This window comes from Hippoglossus hippoglossus, unplaced genomic scaffold (assembly GCF_009819705.1).
Source record: "Hippoglossus hippoglossus isolate fHipHip1 unplaced genomic scaffold, fHipHip1.pri scaffold_74_arrow_ctg1, whole genome shotgun sequence".
In the NCBI taxonomy this organism is placed as follows: domain Eukaryota; kingdom Metazoa; phylum Chordata; class Actinopteri; order Pleuronectiformes; family Pleuronectidae; genus Hippoglossus; species Hippoglossus hippoglossus.
In genome coordinates this window covers 23,616-40,047 of record NW_022986831.1, presented here as the reverse complement: position 1 = coordinate 40,047, position 16,432 = coordinate 23,616, and the positions used below count along the sequence as shown (strand labels likewise).

At 41.4% G+C, this 16,432-nt stretch overlaps 1 protein-coding gene across 1 annotated transcript in view; it reads left to right on the top strand.

Annotated features, from left to right (window-relative positions):
- The first annotated feature begins 461 nt into the window (after positions 1 to 461).
- Positions 462 to 16,432, top strand: part of LOC117759034 (transmembrane protein 8B-like) — a 32,943-nt gene continuing 16,972 nt past the window's right edge. The window contains 5 exon segments of the mRNA XM_034581020.1: positions 462 to 650; positions 1,180 to 1,387; positions 5,722 to 5,855; positions 6,392 to 6,660; positions 9,061 to 9,443. Coding sequence (XP_034436911.1) covers positions 568 to 650; positions 1,180 to 1,387; positions 5,722 to 5,855; positions 6,392 to 6,660; positions 9,061 to 9,443 — 1,077 coding nt within the window. The 5' untranslated portion in view covers positions 462 to 567.

The window sequence follows — 16,432 nt, the reverse complement described above, 5'->3', positions numbered from 1 at the left end:
CTGTGGAAGGGTTCAGTGACAGTGGATGGACAGAAACCGGAGGCAGAGAAGTAAACTGGAACTACTTTTTCTTTACATCTGATTCTAACATTTATTGAACTATTTGCTTTCTTCACTAATGTCTTGTGAAACAGGGGCAGATTATATAGATTATTCTTCTTGATGCTCCTTTCAGTCAAGATTTGAGATTTTTTGTTTGCATTTAAATTGTTTTGTTTGGTCGATGAATCATCTGTTTTGGCTTCTCTGTTGGGAGCCGTCATGTCGCCCATCTTTATATGTGAACGATGCTATATAGCATGTGTAGTAAGGTGCTAAAGAAAGATGCTAATCAAGGTAAACATCGTACCTGCTTAACAATAACGTGTTAGCGTTTGTCACTATGAAACTTTCCACACCACTAAGATGGTGAACATGATAAACATGATAGCACATGCTCTTCTTCTTCTTCTCTCCGCAGATTGCCTTTTTGTGACCGAATACTTCACCCGAACGCCTCGGAAACTGAATGCATTCAACTCGTTCGCCAGCGTGGAACTGTTTCACTTCAATGTGCCTGACGACACCATGATGGCCGTATGGAACCTCATCACCTTCAAGGAGCAGGGGGGCACGTTCGGAGACAGCTGCCCAAACCGCAACGTGACCGTGTAAGACCACGCGAGCGTCACGACAACTTCACGACAACTTCAAGACAACTTCACGACAACTTCACGACAACTTCCTCTTGTCCTGAAGTTGCTCGAGTTTAGCTGACAGCCTTTAGGTTTTGTTTTTTCGTCTCCCAAAGTTACACTTAAAAATCTAAACTCTGCTCCTTCTGTAGGGGATAGATAATAATAACAAGTATCTTAATTACTTTACCTCTGGGAGAAAAAGGTTATAGCAGCTGGTTAGCCCTGAGCATTGTCAGCTATTGCTGCAGCCTGGACATATGGAGGAGCGGCTGTGAAAACAGGAAGCTTTAATTTATCCTGCCTATTTTAAACTCCTCCGTGTCCCTGGGATCCAAACATGTGAACGTATGAATATTCATATTTTATATGCGAATTTTCCATATTTCAAATGGAGGGTGATCTTTCTGTCAGCTGTTCCCGTGGATTCATTTCACACTTGGCTGTGCTGTTCATGAAATATTGGGCCCTAACAGGGATTGAATTTTGCCTTTGTGATTAATAGGTACTTCAGGTCCGGCGCTCCGCCAGTAATCAACCCCCTGTACACCAGCTTCCCACGGGACACGGTCGTCCCAGGATCCTTTGCTGTGACTCTGACCTGGACGCTCCCGAACCGTACTACAGGAGCGTTCAACGTGACCAGCCCGCTCCCCGGAGACTGGTTCCTCGCGGCGCATTTACCCAAGGATGAAGGCAAGATCTCAGTCAAGGTGAGTCCGGCCGTTCATCACACACAGACATTATAGTTTCATGTTAAATATTGAACCTGTGGGTTGTTGTGTTGTCAGCGTATTTCATGCTGACATTGATTACTGTGTTGTTTTTTGACCTGGCATAGCAGGAAAAACACTGGTGAAACTAATAACAAGCCCGAGCCAGCGTACACCATAGCACGACACTGGAACTAGATGAATTACCTCGGCCAATGAGGTTTTGTTTTGATCTGTGTTTGTTGTTAGTTTGCAGGATTCCTCAGAAACTACCTGACAATGTGCAGGATTCCTCTTCTCTCACCTGCATGTGCTTGTCTCCTATGCACCTGTCCACTATATTTTGAAGGTGTAAATTGGCCTTTTCAGTCTTGTTTGGGGTTCAGGAAAGAACCCACTAAATTTAGAGGGGGGTCCGGATGAAGGGGTGGATGCAGGGTTTGGTTTTTCACTTTCTTTAACATTGCAAGGTATTTTTCTTTGATTTCTCCCAAAATTATATATGAATCTAGATGGAAATGTGTGTACATTTTGTCATTTCTTTTAACAATAGGGGATAGGGGGGTGTTAGCCTTGTGGGTGGAGGTATGAGCTCCCAGAGTCCATCTAGTTTTTAATGTGATCTTTTACACTGTGCTTTTCCTGCTAAGATGTGTCAAAATGCCAGTGATGATTCAGTTCTCTTCCCAGAGGTCAAATTATAAGAATGAACAGTGTGGGGGAGAAGCTGTCTTTCTGTAGCTGTTTTGTTTGTTCAGTCATCTTAACAGTTTAGGACAACCACCATGCTCATCCTTTAATGAGACAGTTGAGCTTGTGGTTCTGTGGAGGCTGCACACGTACATACAGATTTTTAACAGATGTCATATTTACCTTATTACTTCAGGGTTCAGTTCAGCTCCAAACACAAATTTAATAATTTCATTTAATTTAAAACGTAAATATTTTGACCTGATGTTGGTGCTAAATGAAAAGTTATGGGAAAAGTTATTACATAATCCAAATTTTGTGGCAATCAGTCTTATGGCATCCAGCTAAAAGCCATTTACAGTGAACATTACATCTGTTGCATTGCTTATCTGCATGTGACAGTGTTAATCTGCATGGTCCCTGTTAAATAACTAACTAAATAATCAATACATTTATAGAAATCTACAAATGTAAATTTTAAACGGTATTATATTAATAATTAGTTATTCTTCTCCCCTGGCGACAATGATATCACGACAACCCTTCCTGAAGTTGTCGACGTGTTTCAGTCGGCAGCCTCAGTGGTGAACGGATCAACTGACACAACAACTCACCCATCCTGAGAACCATATAGGATAAATCTCATTCAGCATCTGCTGCTCAGAGCAGTAAATGAACAGCTTGAATGGCTGTTGTGTTCTGCATCACTCACTAATGGAGACTGGTAATACAGAAGCTTATTTGTGCTAATGTGTTATGTAATTTGATTTCAGTGTGATCTAAATCTAAAATATTGTCCTCATGGGTACTTAACTCCCCATCGTGATAGGGGAAAAAAAAAAAAATCAAATAAAACTGATGTAAATTTTGGTTGAGATTAGTATTCCAGTTTGTGCTGCAGCGCTTAAAGAAGCAGAACAGTGTCAGAGAGTCTTTCTTCATCTTATCGTGTTCTCCTGTTTGACTGCATAAACACCTGCTGATTTCCATTTCAGGCAGTTTATTTGTCTCTAGGAAGCTTTTCAGTTGTGCTCTTTCCTTTGTGGTTTTCCACCGGCCGGCAAACGTGCACCTGGAATACACAACAATCACCAACTATCATCAAGAGTTGCCTTCGCCATTTCATGTACAGATGGGTGGGTTTAGCTTTGTGGGACAGAGGGAAAAGAGGCCGCTGCGGCTAAAATGTGATCAGCTTCCAATGACTCGCTGCATGGATGGGAATAACATACATTTTCCAAATTCTGCCGTCCAAAGTCCTTTCCTTGTTTTCTGATGTTTTCAGTTCAGAAGGGGAAACGTTGGGCTGAAGTTTTGCCACAGGGGAATACACTCATCAATAACAATCTCGGTGAAAAGACTAAATCTATCACAGTGTACACGGATTTAGCAACAAAAATACAAGAAGCAATTATGAGCTGTACTTCCTGTTTGCTCCTCCTGCACTTTGACTGTTCTTCTAACTATGTGGACCTTGTGATGTGTTTAATAAGACCAACAACAACATTGCAAACTATCAACATTTTCAGCAGTGTTGTTTTTTATGAATATGTTGATGTACCGTTGATGCTGAGCTTTCCACTTATCTTCTGCTGCCTTGAGACATGTATGATTGTCTCTTTCTTGTTATTTGTCCTATGTGCAAAATGACATTCAGTTTTCACCTTCAGAGATTATTCAAATATCTCTTATTGTATCGTATTGTTCAGTTTCGTACCGTTTCTTACCATATCGTTTTTTATCGTACGGTATCATAGAGTACCATACAGTATAGTATCCTATTGTATCGTACATTATCGTATCGGATCGTATTTTCCAGACTCTTTTCATCACTTGCTAAACCAGAAGCAGATGCATCATATCCTGACCTGAAGCCATTTACATCATATCATTTTATAGGATGTACGCTTTATTGTACATATTTATATTTTCACGTATTTCTTACTTTGATATTTTATTTAATCTTTTTAACTCTAAAAAACACGGTATTCATAGTGGAAGAAAAATAAAGAATGTCATCATACAGGACTGTATATATGACAATTAACGCGTTGAACCTTGACTCTCATACAAAGCTCAGTGTGAATGAGGAAACTGATGAGAAATGATAAGAGTAATGAAGGATATTAAATGTTTACCTGAGGCGATGCAGTGGTAAACACTGTCGCCTCATAGTGAGAAGGTTGTGGGTTTGAACCTGACAGCTGTGGTGAGTCCCTGAGTCTGTGTCTGCAGTGTGGGTTAACTGGAGGCCGTAGATGAGAACGTGAGCGTGACTGGTTGCTGGTCTCTGCTCGTCAGCCCTGTGTCTGTCTCAATGTCAGCTGGGATTGGCTCCAGCCCCCTGTGACCCTCAAGGATGAGCAGTATAGATAATGGATGGATGGAAGGAAATGTTAACCTGTCCATCCATCTTTGTGCTTCTGGACAGTTGATGGTGCGACTTAATGAAGGTGTGGGGCAGGCAAATCATCTTGTGTCTGAGTGACAGCGATCCTACTTAGTTTTAGGCTCTAGGAACATACTTACACACCAATAATTATAATAATAATTATAATAAAACACATATATATAATTTATATATATCTTCTTTCAAGGTGCCAAAGGCCGCTTTATAGAGGTAGGGAAGAAAATCCCATTACTCACAACGCAGGCCTTAGACATTTTATTTACATTTTAACTTTTTATTCTCACTTATCTATCATTTAAATAGATGTTACTGTTTTATCATTAAATCAGGATTGGACATAATGGTTTTCCAGTATATTAGCCTTTTACTAAATGCTGGATATTGGCCAGTCAGCGTTGTCTCTGTCAGTTTGATGGAGCTCAGTCTGAGACTGTAAGAGCTGCTATTATTGTTTTTTCCCGACCATCCTGATTCATATCACATGCACATCTTATCTCTTATATCTTATTTTTCTGCAAAACATTCTTTTTTGATCCATCCTGTTAAGGCTGATTCTCACTCTGGGGGAAATCTTTTTTTAATGCTTTGAATGGTCGTATTTAAAGTAATTGAACACCGTTGAAGATGTCTGCACTTGTACAGTGTAAAAAACGTTGGCCTTCAAAATCTCATGCTGGTTGAGCCTTAATTAAAACTCCTTCTACAAGACACGCGTGCAGGTCCGAGTGATGGGCTGCAATAAATCAAAGGGTCACCTCAGCGGCTCCCCCGACTAATGACACGCCAGAGTAATTGTGGCCGGAGCAGGAAGCGTCCGTGATCACTTGACGGGAACGAAGAGCCTCATTTGGCATTCACACCTGTCCTTTAGAATCAGGGGCAAAAGGCCCTCGCTCCTTTTCAAAACACATTTTTACAGCAGATCATGTGTGCAAACGACGCACGGCCTGCTGGCTCCAAGTCATTCTGTCTGCCCGGCTCATCTCCCAGAGTAATGCACATCCAGCATTAATGGTTCAGAACAACACGGGTGAAATAGCGGGTGCGTGTTACACTGTGTGGCAGGCTGAGGGAGGACAGAGTGATATTAATCCAGCAGCATGACAGGATATGCACACAGTCCATTAAGGATTTCCAGCCAGTCTGAATCATATCCAGTCTCCTCCTTAGCCACATTTAAGAAATATTGTGGAATTAAATAGCTGCTAATGTCACTGCTGTGTTCTCTCTGCAGGGGCTCTCTGAAGAATGCCAGTATCTGTTCCAACCTCAGCTCATCGTCCAGAGGCTGATCGGGATTTCAGTTCTCTATCCAGGATACTTCATTGACCAGATGATCCCCATCCACAACAGATCTGCACTTTATAAGTAAGTCTAAGACCTGACCTGATCCAAAACACCAAAATCAGGAGGGGTTGTCTTTGAAATTCTGCACCTAAACATAGACTTTCTGATGGAAAATGAATTGTATTCTCTCCCAAGTGTGAGGACAAGTTTATTAACTTCCCCTCCACGAAAAGTCACCTCAGTATCGTGAGCAGAGCAATTTGAATAGTTTATTTTCCCTATAGCTTTACATTCAGTTTTTCTATTTAAGGTGAGTGCTTCATAAAAAATGAATGGTGTGAATTATATTAAAATGTTAGCTGCTCAGTCCAATATTACATATTATATATATTCCGAAATACATGGTTGGGTGTGTTTTTAATCTTTGTTGTACTGCATCTATCTATCATGCTCTATAACAAACTGGATAGTGTAGAGCCTGCAGTACATAACACGTTATTATTCCTGCCTTAAACGCATGGTTTGTCTTTATCTCTCTCTCTGTGTGTGGTGTGTGTGTGTGTGTGTGTGGTGTGTGTGTGTGTGTGTGTGTGGTGTGTGTGTGTGTGCGCCCGCAGAGTATTCATCCCCAATTATATATCGAAGGTGAAGGTTCAGCTGGTAAACTGCAGCACCAAGAACAAGAGCAGCGACAGTTGTCCCGTGGTGCTGAAGATAAGAGCCCGGGCGCCACCGGTTCATAACTCAAGTGCCCTCGACTGCCGGGAGTGGAACCCTTGTGAATTAGACACGCTGGATCCTGCCTGGGAACAATGGTACTACATCCTGGTGGAGAGATACCTGAGCAACTCTGACGTCTACTTCCGCATCGGGGTGCAGGTCACAGGTGAGAGCATTCATATTCATATTCCTATTAGGAAAGACAAACAATAAACTTGATATGTGTTTAATATTATGAATGTTTACAAGATATTATTAGTCTGGCCGTAACCCTTTGTAACTTTGGTTGAACTGCAGCCATTCTTGCAGCCAACGGCCAGATGTTACAATATGTTAAAACCATAATCTGAACATAAAGATGGACGACATGACTCCTCCCCGAAGCCAAAGTGCCTCGATCCAGGTCATGAATCCTGAAAAAGAAAAATCACCATTTCTAACCTGTTAATGTTTTCCCATAAAATCAGAGACATATTCATGATCTTCGCCCTTTTACCTTATTCATATTACTGAAAATCCAATATATATGTCCAATTATTTGTGATGTAATTCCACCATTACACATTCATCGGTAATAACAGTAAATACTAACTGAACAGTGGCATGCATGCATGAATATTTTACATAGAGTAAACTCTGGTGTCTTTTTGGTGTTTCATTGTTAGTGACTGTGTCCAGTGCTTTATATTATTGCTAATGTGGTTTATTTTATTTTTATTTCTCTTCTTTTCCCCTGATTATTCAAAAGCAAGCAGGATAATTCAGCTCACTGGTATTTCTGCTTCTTAATCCCAAAATAACTTGCAGCATTTTGCTTACAACTCTCATCGGGGGATTGTGTTGGATTTTCTCTTTTCTCTCGTGATCCTCAATTTCCATTTTCCACAATCTTTCAGCCCTTTGATTCCAGTGCTGTTCATTATTTTCCTTCCTTTTGCTCTTGAAGTGTAATTTGGAAAAAACCAGGGCTGATCTCTGTAAACCTGAAAACTCATAAATTAGAATGAATCTCAGTAATCAATATCCACAACAATACAGTCTTTGTATGAAGGGTTGTGGATTTCAAATTGCACTGTTGGAGAGAATGACTGATTGTTCAGTTTAATTTAGTTCTTTTTGACATCTTTTTTAATAGTGTGTCCAAGATGCCCATGCATCTGGGGCAGAGACTGAATGTTGGACACATGTTTTGATGGGAGACGGAGCCCAGACAAAGGTGGACCATCACGAGGCTTGTTCAAGAAAAGAACCCAAACGGAGGCCATTCATACGAGAGCGCTAAAAGGCCCTGAGTTACCACACTTAAGTGCTGGATGCTGTTTTTGGGTTGTGGAGAGCTGAGATATTTTTTTTATGCGCGCTCCACAGGGATCGCTCACAAATCTGTGGGAAGTCCACTCCCATGTAGCGATCCCCTCCCTCCGCTCGACACCGTACAGTGCACTTTGTTACCATGGCAACACAGACACTAATTATTCACACTGCCTCTCCCCCCTGCCTGCCAGGCAGATCTTACTTGACCTTTTGTGGATTTAAATTGAAGAACACCTCAGGTTCAGGGGAAAGACCATCTGGAGCGCTCACCTCCTCCTGCTCTTTCTCGCCGTCGCCGGTTATTATTGTTATGAATGCTCTCAGGATTGTGTGCCCTTATTCAAATTCAGTCCAATTTACAGGTGTCACATTCGCTGGCGAGACAGAGGACGGCAAAACTAGGCTGCACTTTATTATTTATCACTATTGTTTATCCGGTGTTTTCACTGCTGTGTCTTGCCCTCAGTGGATGTGGGGAGCGTTTATGTGCTGGGCTGTATATGAAACCAGAAAGAATCCAATTCTTGGGATAATGAACAGTAAAAAAAAAACTATGATTACACAACCCCCGTCCTCTCCCATCCGCCCACCCACACATATACAGTACATGCATAAACATGTGCTATATAATTGGTTCTTTTCAGATTTTTACACAGATTTTTTCTTGTTTCCACCAAACTTACATTTGCCTCCAGCCAATGCAGTATTTAGTATTTCGGTATTTTTAGGAGTGCTCCAGTTGCCTGAGCAGATGTCAAAATACTTCAAACCCTTTCAGAGACAACGCTATGCAAACAAGGCTGAGCCACAAAAGCCTTTGAAAATCCGGTCCCTGCGGGGACTGACGATATTTGATGGTACTTTGCCAGTTGCCATCAATGACCATTTTGCAGTGACTTTCTTTGTGTTGAGCGAGTGCACAGTGTTTGCAATTAATGTGGATCTTTATCTCATTAAAAAGCATGATACTGCGCCGAACCTAGCTGTTTACATTACGGAAGCCAGCCGGAGGGGATCATTTCAAACATTTGCAAAAGACTTACTTGCTTAGCATGCATAATAACGCCAGTAAAACAACCGACTTGGTTGTTTCCTGTTTGTTTGAGATTTGCTGGTGATTGGTCGTTTGATTTAACGAAGGGGATTATTACAAAAAACTTCTGCATCACGTCAAGTGAAAATGCACCAGAATGTTCGGCTGTCAGTTTGATTGATTTCCTTTGGGAATTTGATGTCTGTCTTTTCTGAACAGATTGCTCCAAGCCCAATTTGTCCAAGGACCGAGCTCAGCCCGGCTCCTCCATGAACATGCCGCAGTCCTTCGGAGTAGCGATGGGCTTCTCGCTGTCTGAGACGCTGTCTGTGGCGACGCTGCCCAGTCTGCTGCAGAACGCCAGTCACCTGCACACCTCGGAGGACAGCATCGTTTACCTCGCCCCCACAGCCGACACCAACAAGTGCTGGCCCATTCGCCCGACCCTGCGCAACGAGCTGGACACCTTCTCCGTGCATTTCTACGTCTTCTTCGGGCCAAATATATCGATCCCACCCGACCGGGCCGCTGTGTTCGCCATCAACCTGATGCCAGTTCTAGACAGTGGAGGAGTCCTCAACATGGAGCTCAAGCTCAACGTGGTGAGTTCCTCAGATTGTCCTAAGAAAGTATTCTTATCAACTGTTTATTTCCTTAAATTACAGGAAAACAAGGAAAGCAAAACTATATTTTCAAACACAAAAGGCTTGTTCTCCACTGACGAGTTAAAGCAGGTCTTCAATTAGGCAGTATGTAGATTTATCTTGGTTTATTTCTGTAAACCTTAATGGCCTCATTGAGTATATCCCTCCGCCAAGGCCCTACAGGGAAGCACAACTATGTCCTAGATCTGGATTTTTGCACCAAGTTGCAAACACTTGGAGATTTTAATCCCATAAACATCCCAGATTTTTTGCATCAAATTTTTCCCCTGGAAATGAGTAAAAATATCCCATTTCCTGGCGCTCGCTGCCTCACCTGGTAGTGTGGACGCAGAGGCTGCAGATTTGCTTCTGACTAAAGGCCCTTTGCTGCGTGTCTTCCCCGCTCTCTCCCCATTTCACACTTACTGCATCAATAATGACTAGATGCCCTAAAAATATCTTTTAAAAAACAAAACCGCCAAAAAATGCCTCATCTCACAATGTTAAAGAGAAATAAAGGATCAGCCCCTTTGTCCAGAATCTGCCCCAATATTTAATGGATTCCTTCATGTTCCATCGTTCCATCGTTCCACCGAGTTAAAATCTGTTCTGTCAGGACTGAGCAATAAATCTTTGAGTGAATGTTTGAAGATTTTAGGGTCATTGACTATAACATTAAAATACGATTCATTCAAGAAAATGTGCAGCTGAAGGATTTCTGAAGACTTTTGGTTGAATATGTTGGACTCTTACTCTGTCGACACCTTCATCCTTCACCTGCTGCGTGTTTCACTATTGAGAAGGATGAGATTGTAGTTAAAGAAAGTAAATATGCACCAGTTAGTGAAGTGAAAGTCTCCATTTAGAGAAGGTGAATAATTGGGCTCACAGTGTCTGGCGGAGCTAAATATGGATGCTCATATGTTTGCAGAATTTGCTCTGGGAGCTGAAAACGTTCACAGGGAAACAGACGCCAATGTTTGGGAGTGTGACATATGTTTCTAATTGAGAGTGAACAAAATGCAAAAGATAATCCAAGCTGGAATTGATAAGTCTTTATTGCGCTGTCCTTTAACGGAATTAGAAATGCACCTGCAGCGGCTCTGGAGGCCGACAGGGAGCCAGAGACCTGGAGAGCTACAGGCTGGCAGATGGACTTTTTAGATATTTCGCTCCTAATGGAAACGCAGGCCAATCAGCGTGGAAATAACTGAAGGAGGAAGCATAAAAAGCCCCTCACAGATATCTTTGATAAACCAGTTCAAAAAGAAATATCTTGACATTTCCTCTGTCTTCACAGGAAGTACGATTAGAATCAGTTTTACTTCTCTGCATTCAGAAAAGATATCGGTCAGGGGAATCTTCTGCCTACAGCGTCTGTGGCTTTGCACAAAAAGAGGAGACGGGAGGAAACAGGTGGACTTCAACTACAAGGAGAATACAACCTTCGGTTTTTAACTGTTTAATATTTAACAAAACAATCACAAGGTCCTATCAGCAGGTTTTACACAGCTTCCAATCAGCAGATGGAATTAGAGATATTAAGATTCCTACTATTCATCCATTATCTACTGCTTGTTCTTTGAGGTTCGCAGGAGAATCTGGAGCCAAAGCTGACATGGGGTGGGAGGGGGGGGTACACCCGGGCCGGGGTGCCAGTTCATGGCAAACAACAAAAAAACTATTCAATTTAGATTCTCCATTGAACCACAATCTGCCCGTCTTTGGACTGTGGGAGGAAGCCAGAGTACAGAGAGAAAACCCACAATGACAAATGGAGAACATGCAAACTCCACTGGGACTCCACTGGGATTCAAACTGGGAAACCTCTTGCTTTGATGCGTCACTGCCCCAATGGAAACACTTCTTGTGCCTTTTTGCTTAAAAGGCCTCAGCGGTGACTACAGCCAGTTGCTGGACGCATTATGTGTTTGGGTTACCGATCTGTGCTTTGGTACAAATGTTCACTTGGACTTAAGGAAGAACTGATTAGATTTAGTTTTTCAAAGGTCAAAGATCAAGGTCACTGAGACCTTGAAATGATGATGTCAACAGAAACTGCCCTGGTTGGCAGAGGAATACAACCAAAAGGTATTTTCTTCTTTTTCTGTGATAATAAGCTATTTATGGATTTAAACAACAAAACAAGATATTTCATTATAATGTCAGCAGAGGCTTTGAGAGCCTGACACTGGCCTTTTTTATACACAAAATAATTAATCAAGAAAATGATGTGTTTAATTGATAGTAAAGATAATCATTGTAGTCCTACATGTCATTACGACAGGTTTGAGGTTGCTGAAATGTATCTTCCATGCTGAATCCCCTCTGCTCCCACATTTTGTGATAAGATGAACACATCTTTCATCGCCCCCGAACACACGGAGATGAAATTGATAATCGATCCTCTCATCTAACCCCCGGTGAGCGAGCAAACAGCCGTATTTCCCCCAATACGTCAGAGAAAAACATAAATAGTTGACTCTTAAGGAAATGACAATTATTGACTGAGTAATTAATATGATATTTTCATTGATTGACGCCACAATAACGTCGTCGCCCAATGGCAACCTTGTTTTTTCCGTCATTTCCTCCTCATTCTTTCACGTGTGTCATCGTTCAGTCCAGTCAAGAGCACGTGTGCATGTGCGTTAACCTCGCAGTAGCGACTTGTCCCGTTTTCCAGCCCAACATATCGCGCTCGACAACACGTGTGTCTCATCGACAGTCTGCTGTGCTGCCAGGTTGCTGTGATTTTGGTCTGAGCCACGAGATGTATTCCTCAGAGAGACTGTCATGCTATATTATTCTATGGACAGATTTCTCCCCCCTCGGTGATGATCTGTCACTTGCTTGTCTCAGGCGCAGAATCCAGTCAGCCGCTGCCAGTGGGGGACCGTGGCTGATTTGCAGGGCTTATGGAGACATTTTCAGGGAGCGGCTTGTCTGCCTTGTATCGCTCTCGGTGAGGGAGTGAGAACTTAATGCATATGGCTTTTATTTCCAGTGGAAGATTATCAGTTTTTTTCGCTTTACATCATTTTTGACATTCTTTACATCAGGACCCATGCAGAGAAAGGAATTACAATCACTTGTACATTAGTCCTCGAGACACTATCAGTGAATTCTTCATACGCTTTGGTATGTTACACCTTTATTTTTCACAGTAACTGACACTTGCACACGCTGACGTGCTCGGAGAAGATAATATAAAGAAAATATATCCAATAATAATATAAGAATATTGTAAAAATAATATAAATGATAAACATATGGGACTTTAATATTTAATTTAATTGAATTAACCCTTAAAAGTTGGATAGATGAATTATATATATATTATTCACATTTATATGGACCCATTTGTAAACAACCGTCTCTTATTTCATGTATAAATGTGGAAATAAAACAATCGGAAATAAATATTCTAAAAGATGTGGAAATGAATAAATAAATGCTACAAATTATTATTTATTTATTTATGACCCATCAATCTATTTCTTTATTCTTCTTGTCTTTTATTTTTTGCTCTTCATGCTCATTTATTAATTTGTGTGTTTGTCTCCCGTGTCACTGTTGTGCCCCATGAATGAGAAGTTGTTTGTAAAAGTAGTAGAGAAAAAAAAGAATTTGATTGGAAAATACTGAACTGATGCCAAGAGAAGAAAATATAAGAAATGTTGAGGTTTTCTGTTGCTAAGCAGCAGCGGTGTTTGCTCATAATGAAAAATAAGAGTTAAAAAAACAACAACAACAACAGTGCAATATTTTATTGAGCCAAATGAAAACTCATCAAGGAGTTTATTTTAATTATCTTGGGCACTTCACTTGCCAACTTCATTCATGTTCTTGCATCAGTTGGCATTGTGTCCCGTCTGGCAAATGTCATCAACACAACTCCGGGGAAATTCAGCAAATCAAAAGCGAGACGGCGACACAACCGAGACAAACTGGCATCCAACGAAAGTTGTTTCCATCTGCAGCGTCTTCACGATCACAGTGGAAGTGTGTGTGATGTCGTACTAATCCTCTGGAAGTACTCAGATGTTTTTTCAGTACTTTACTACAGTCACCTTGAGCTCTGCATTGTTTGCACCTGATTGAATTACGCCTCTGCCACTCACATCCCATAATATTAACTAACAGCTGCATAATGGATCAGGCATGTAAATCACAATATTAAACGTGATTAATGTTGCAGTGTTCACAGCAATGTTACAAAGTGGTTTACAAGTAAAAGCGATAAATAAAAGCCCAAACAGAATTAGCATTTAAATTCCAGACATCCATTTTAAATTGAGCAAATAAAAAAAACACGACCAGCACAACAAGAACTGAACATAAACGAAACAGCAAAGCCTTGATGACACAACGGTATTTTTTGGAAGTGATTGAAATCCCTTTTCCGTTGAAGCACAGAACTGGACAGCTAAGATGTTGGCTGCTGAGGAACGGTCAGCCTCCAGCTCGGGGGGTTGATGGAGCTGAAAGACAGATTACAGTGAAATTTGTCAGCAAAATCTAAACTTCAGCCGCACACAGACGGTCGGTCCGGGGGGAGTCGGAAACAAAGGAGTTTCCTGGTTTCTACACAGCGTGAACGGTTCAGATGACGGATCAGACACATCCTGAAACTAGAGCTGCACTCAGCAGAGCACATACCTCCGCCAAGGCCCAGTAGTCGCCCTCAATTCATCAGCGGCACCATGAACCACTCTCATAGATTTTTTTTATCAAGATCTCTATTATTTTTTATAGAAATTCTGAAAAAAAAACAACTGTGGACCAACAGATGACATTATTACATCCAGAGCGAGGTGAGGTCCCGAATGCTGACGATACACTTAAGGGCAGATCCAGAAAGGAGGTATCCAAAAAACATTCAAGCAAAAAGGCACGGTGAAAAATGTATACGAGGAAAACAGGAAGAAAACGATAAAGAGAATCTGACAAGACAAACTAGCAAAGAACTCAGGTTAACTATACACAGGTACACAATCAAGGGTACAGTCTATGGGCGGGACACGTAACCTATGAAGTGGGAAAGCAGACAAACAGGAAGTAAAGTGCACTGAAATGAGACACAAGGGTTAGTAACAAGGTAAAACAGGAATTCACTAAATGTGCCAGAACAGTAAAAACTACATATAAAATAACAAAGTAAAAAAAAACACAAAGAGTCCAACAAAATCAAAAGTCCTTTGAAAGGACAGATAAAAGACATCGTCATGGCTGAAAACATTTCTACTTTTTGACTGAGCTCTTTAAATTGACATCCAGAAATGTTGATAAAATTCACTTGATACACAGCATCTGGATTTGGCCCCCACCCCCCCGACCCTCGCATGTCCCTGTGCGTCTCATTCACTGCTCTGTCCACGACTGTTTCTTTCTTAATCCTTCATCTTCAAACTGTCGGGGAGAATGGGGACAATAGGGGGGAGACACACTCTCTCTGGAAATGCCAGTGGGCATTATCTTTCCTCCAAGAGAGGACCGGCCAGATGGTGAGTTTAGGAAGCTTGAAATCTCAGCACCTGGCAAAGTGTTTAAGTTATTGCATCAACAACTTTGCCAACTCCCCCTGCACATACTTTATGTGCTGTGGGGGCGACAGAAATCTTATTTATTCAAGGAATAATTGCCTTAAGTTATCCAAACCACTTCTGTTCCCCTTTGGACAAACAGCGAATACATGTGCTGAATCTTATTATGCAAAGTTTTTCAGGTTAAAGCTGCAGTTGAGGCGGCACGGAGGAAAAGCATGAAGGTTATATCGGTGTCTGTGTGGGTTTTCTCCGGCTTCCTCCTACTGTCCAAAGACATGCAGATTAGGTTTACTGGATTTTCCTAATTGGCCATAGCTGTTTTCACAGATGAAGTCCGGACATTTTCCCAAAATTTAAAGGTTCAGTGTGTAGGATTTAGGTGAAATGGATCTATTGGCAGAAATTGAATTTAAAATAATCCTAGTGATGTTTTCACTAGTGTGTTTCATCTAAATTGTACTAATTGTTGTTTTCTTCTCCCTAGAATGGGACCTTTATATTTAAATACTTTATATTGACATCAGCAGCAGGTCCTCTCTACAGAGGCCGCCATGTTTTTTACGGTAGCCCAAACTGGACAAACTAAACACCTTTTGAGTTTTTATGACAACTGAAGGCTACCACAGGTTCTCTTTCTTTTTCACACAGCCCCTGTGTGAATATAACAGGAACATTCACAGGGAGTGAGTGTGAGTGTTGATTAAATATGTGACAGGCGCAAAACTGGAAGAATACAAACCTCTCAGGATGAAGAGGAGTTGACGAAGACCTTAACTGCGAAAGGTGATGAGATTGAAGAGCTTTTCGGTCGAAGCCGGTGTCGATGTGCTTAAAACAAAACTTCGAGTCTGAGACGAATCTCCTGCTGCGTTTTTCGTACGTAAAAGTCAGACCCAATTTTCCAGCGTTAATGTCTGAAAACAGCTTAAACCAGCGGTCATCTGTGTGACCTGTCCTGGTTGTACCGCGGCTAAGTCTCCAGTCTCCGTGACCCTCAAAGGAAAAGCAGCAAATGCATGAAACGAATGAATAAAAGCTGCAGTTTTCAGATTTAGTAACTTAGTTGGATACTTTCCACTCTGGTTGTAAAACATTTCAATGCTCTGCTGCACAGACTCTTTGTTCCCAAACAGCAAAAGGCCCTGTGAATAAATTGGGAGGAATTTCAAAACTTATAAAGTGTCAAATTTCACTGGATGCAGCAATAAATACTGTATGAACACATCCAGTATTTATCGCTGCTATTTGTATCCCTGTTGTTCTTCCACCAAGACCAAATTGGACTTCAGCGGCCTGTGTTCACCTCATGTCTCTGCAGAGGGAGCTGCTGTGTTTAAACACATACAGTTCTCAACGCCTGACTACTCCTCTCCACGAATTTTTTCTTTTAATGCATGA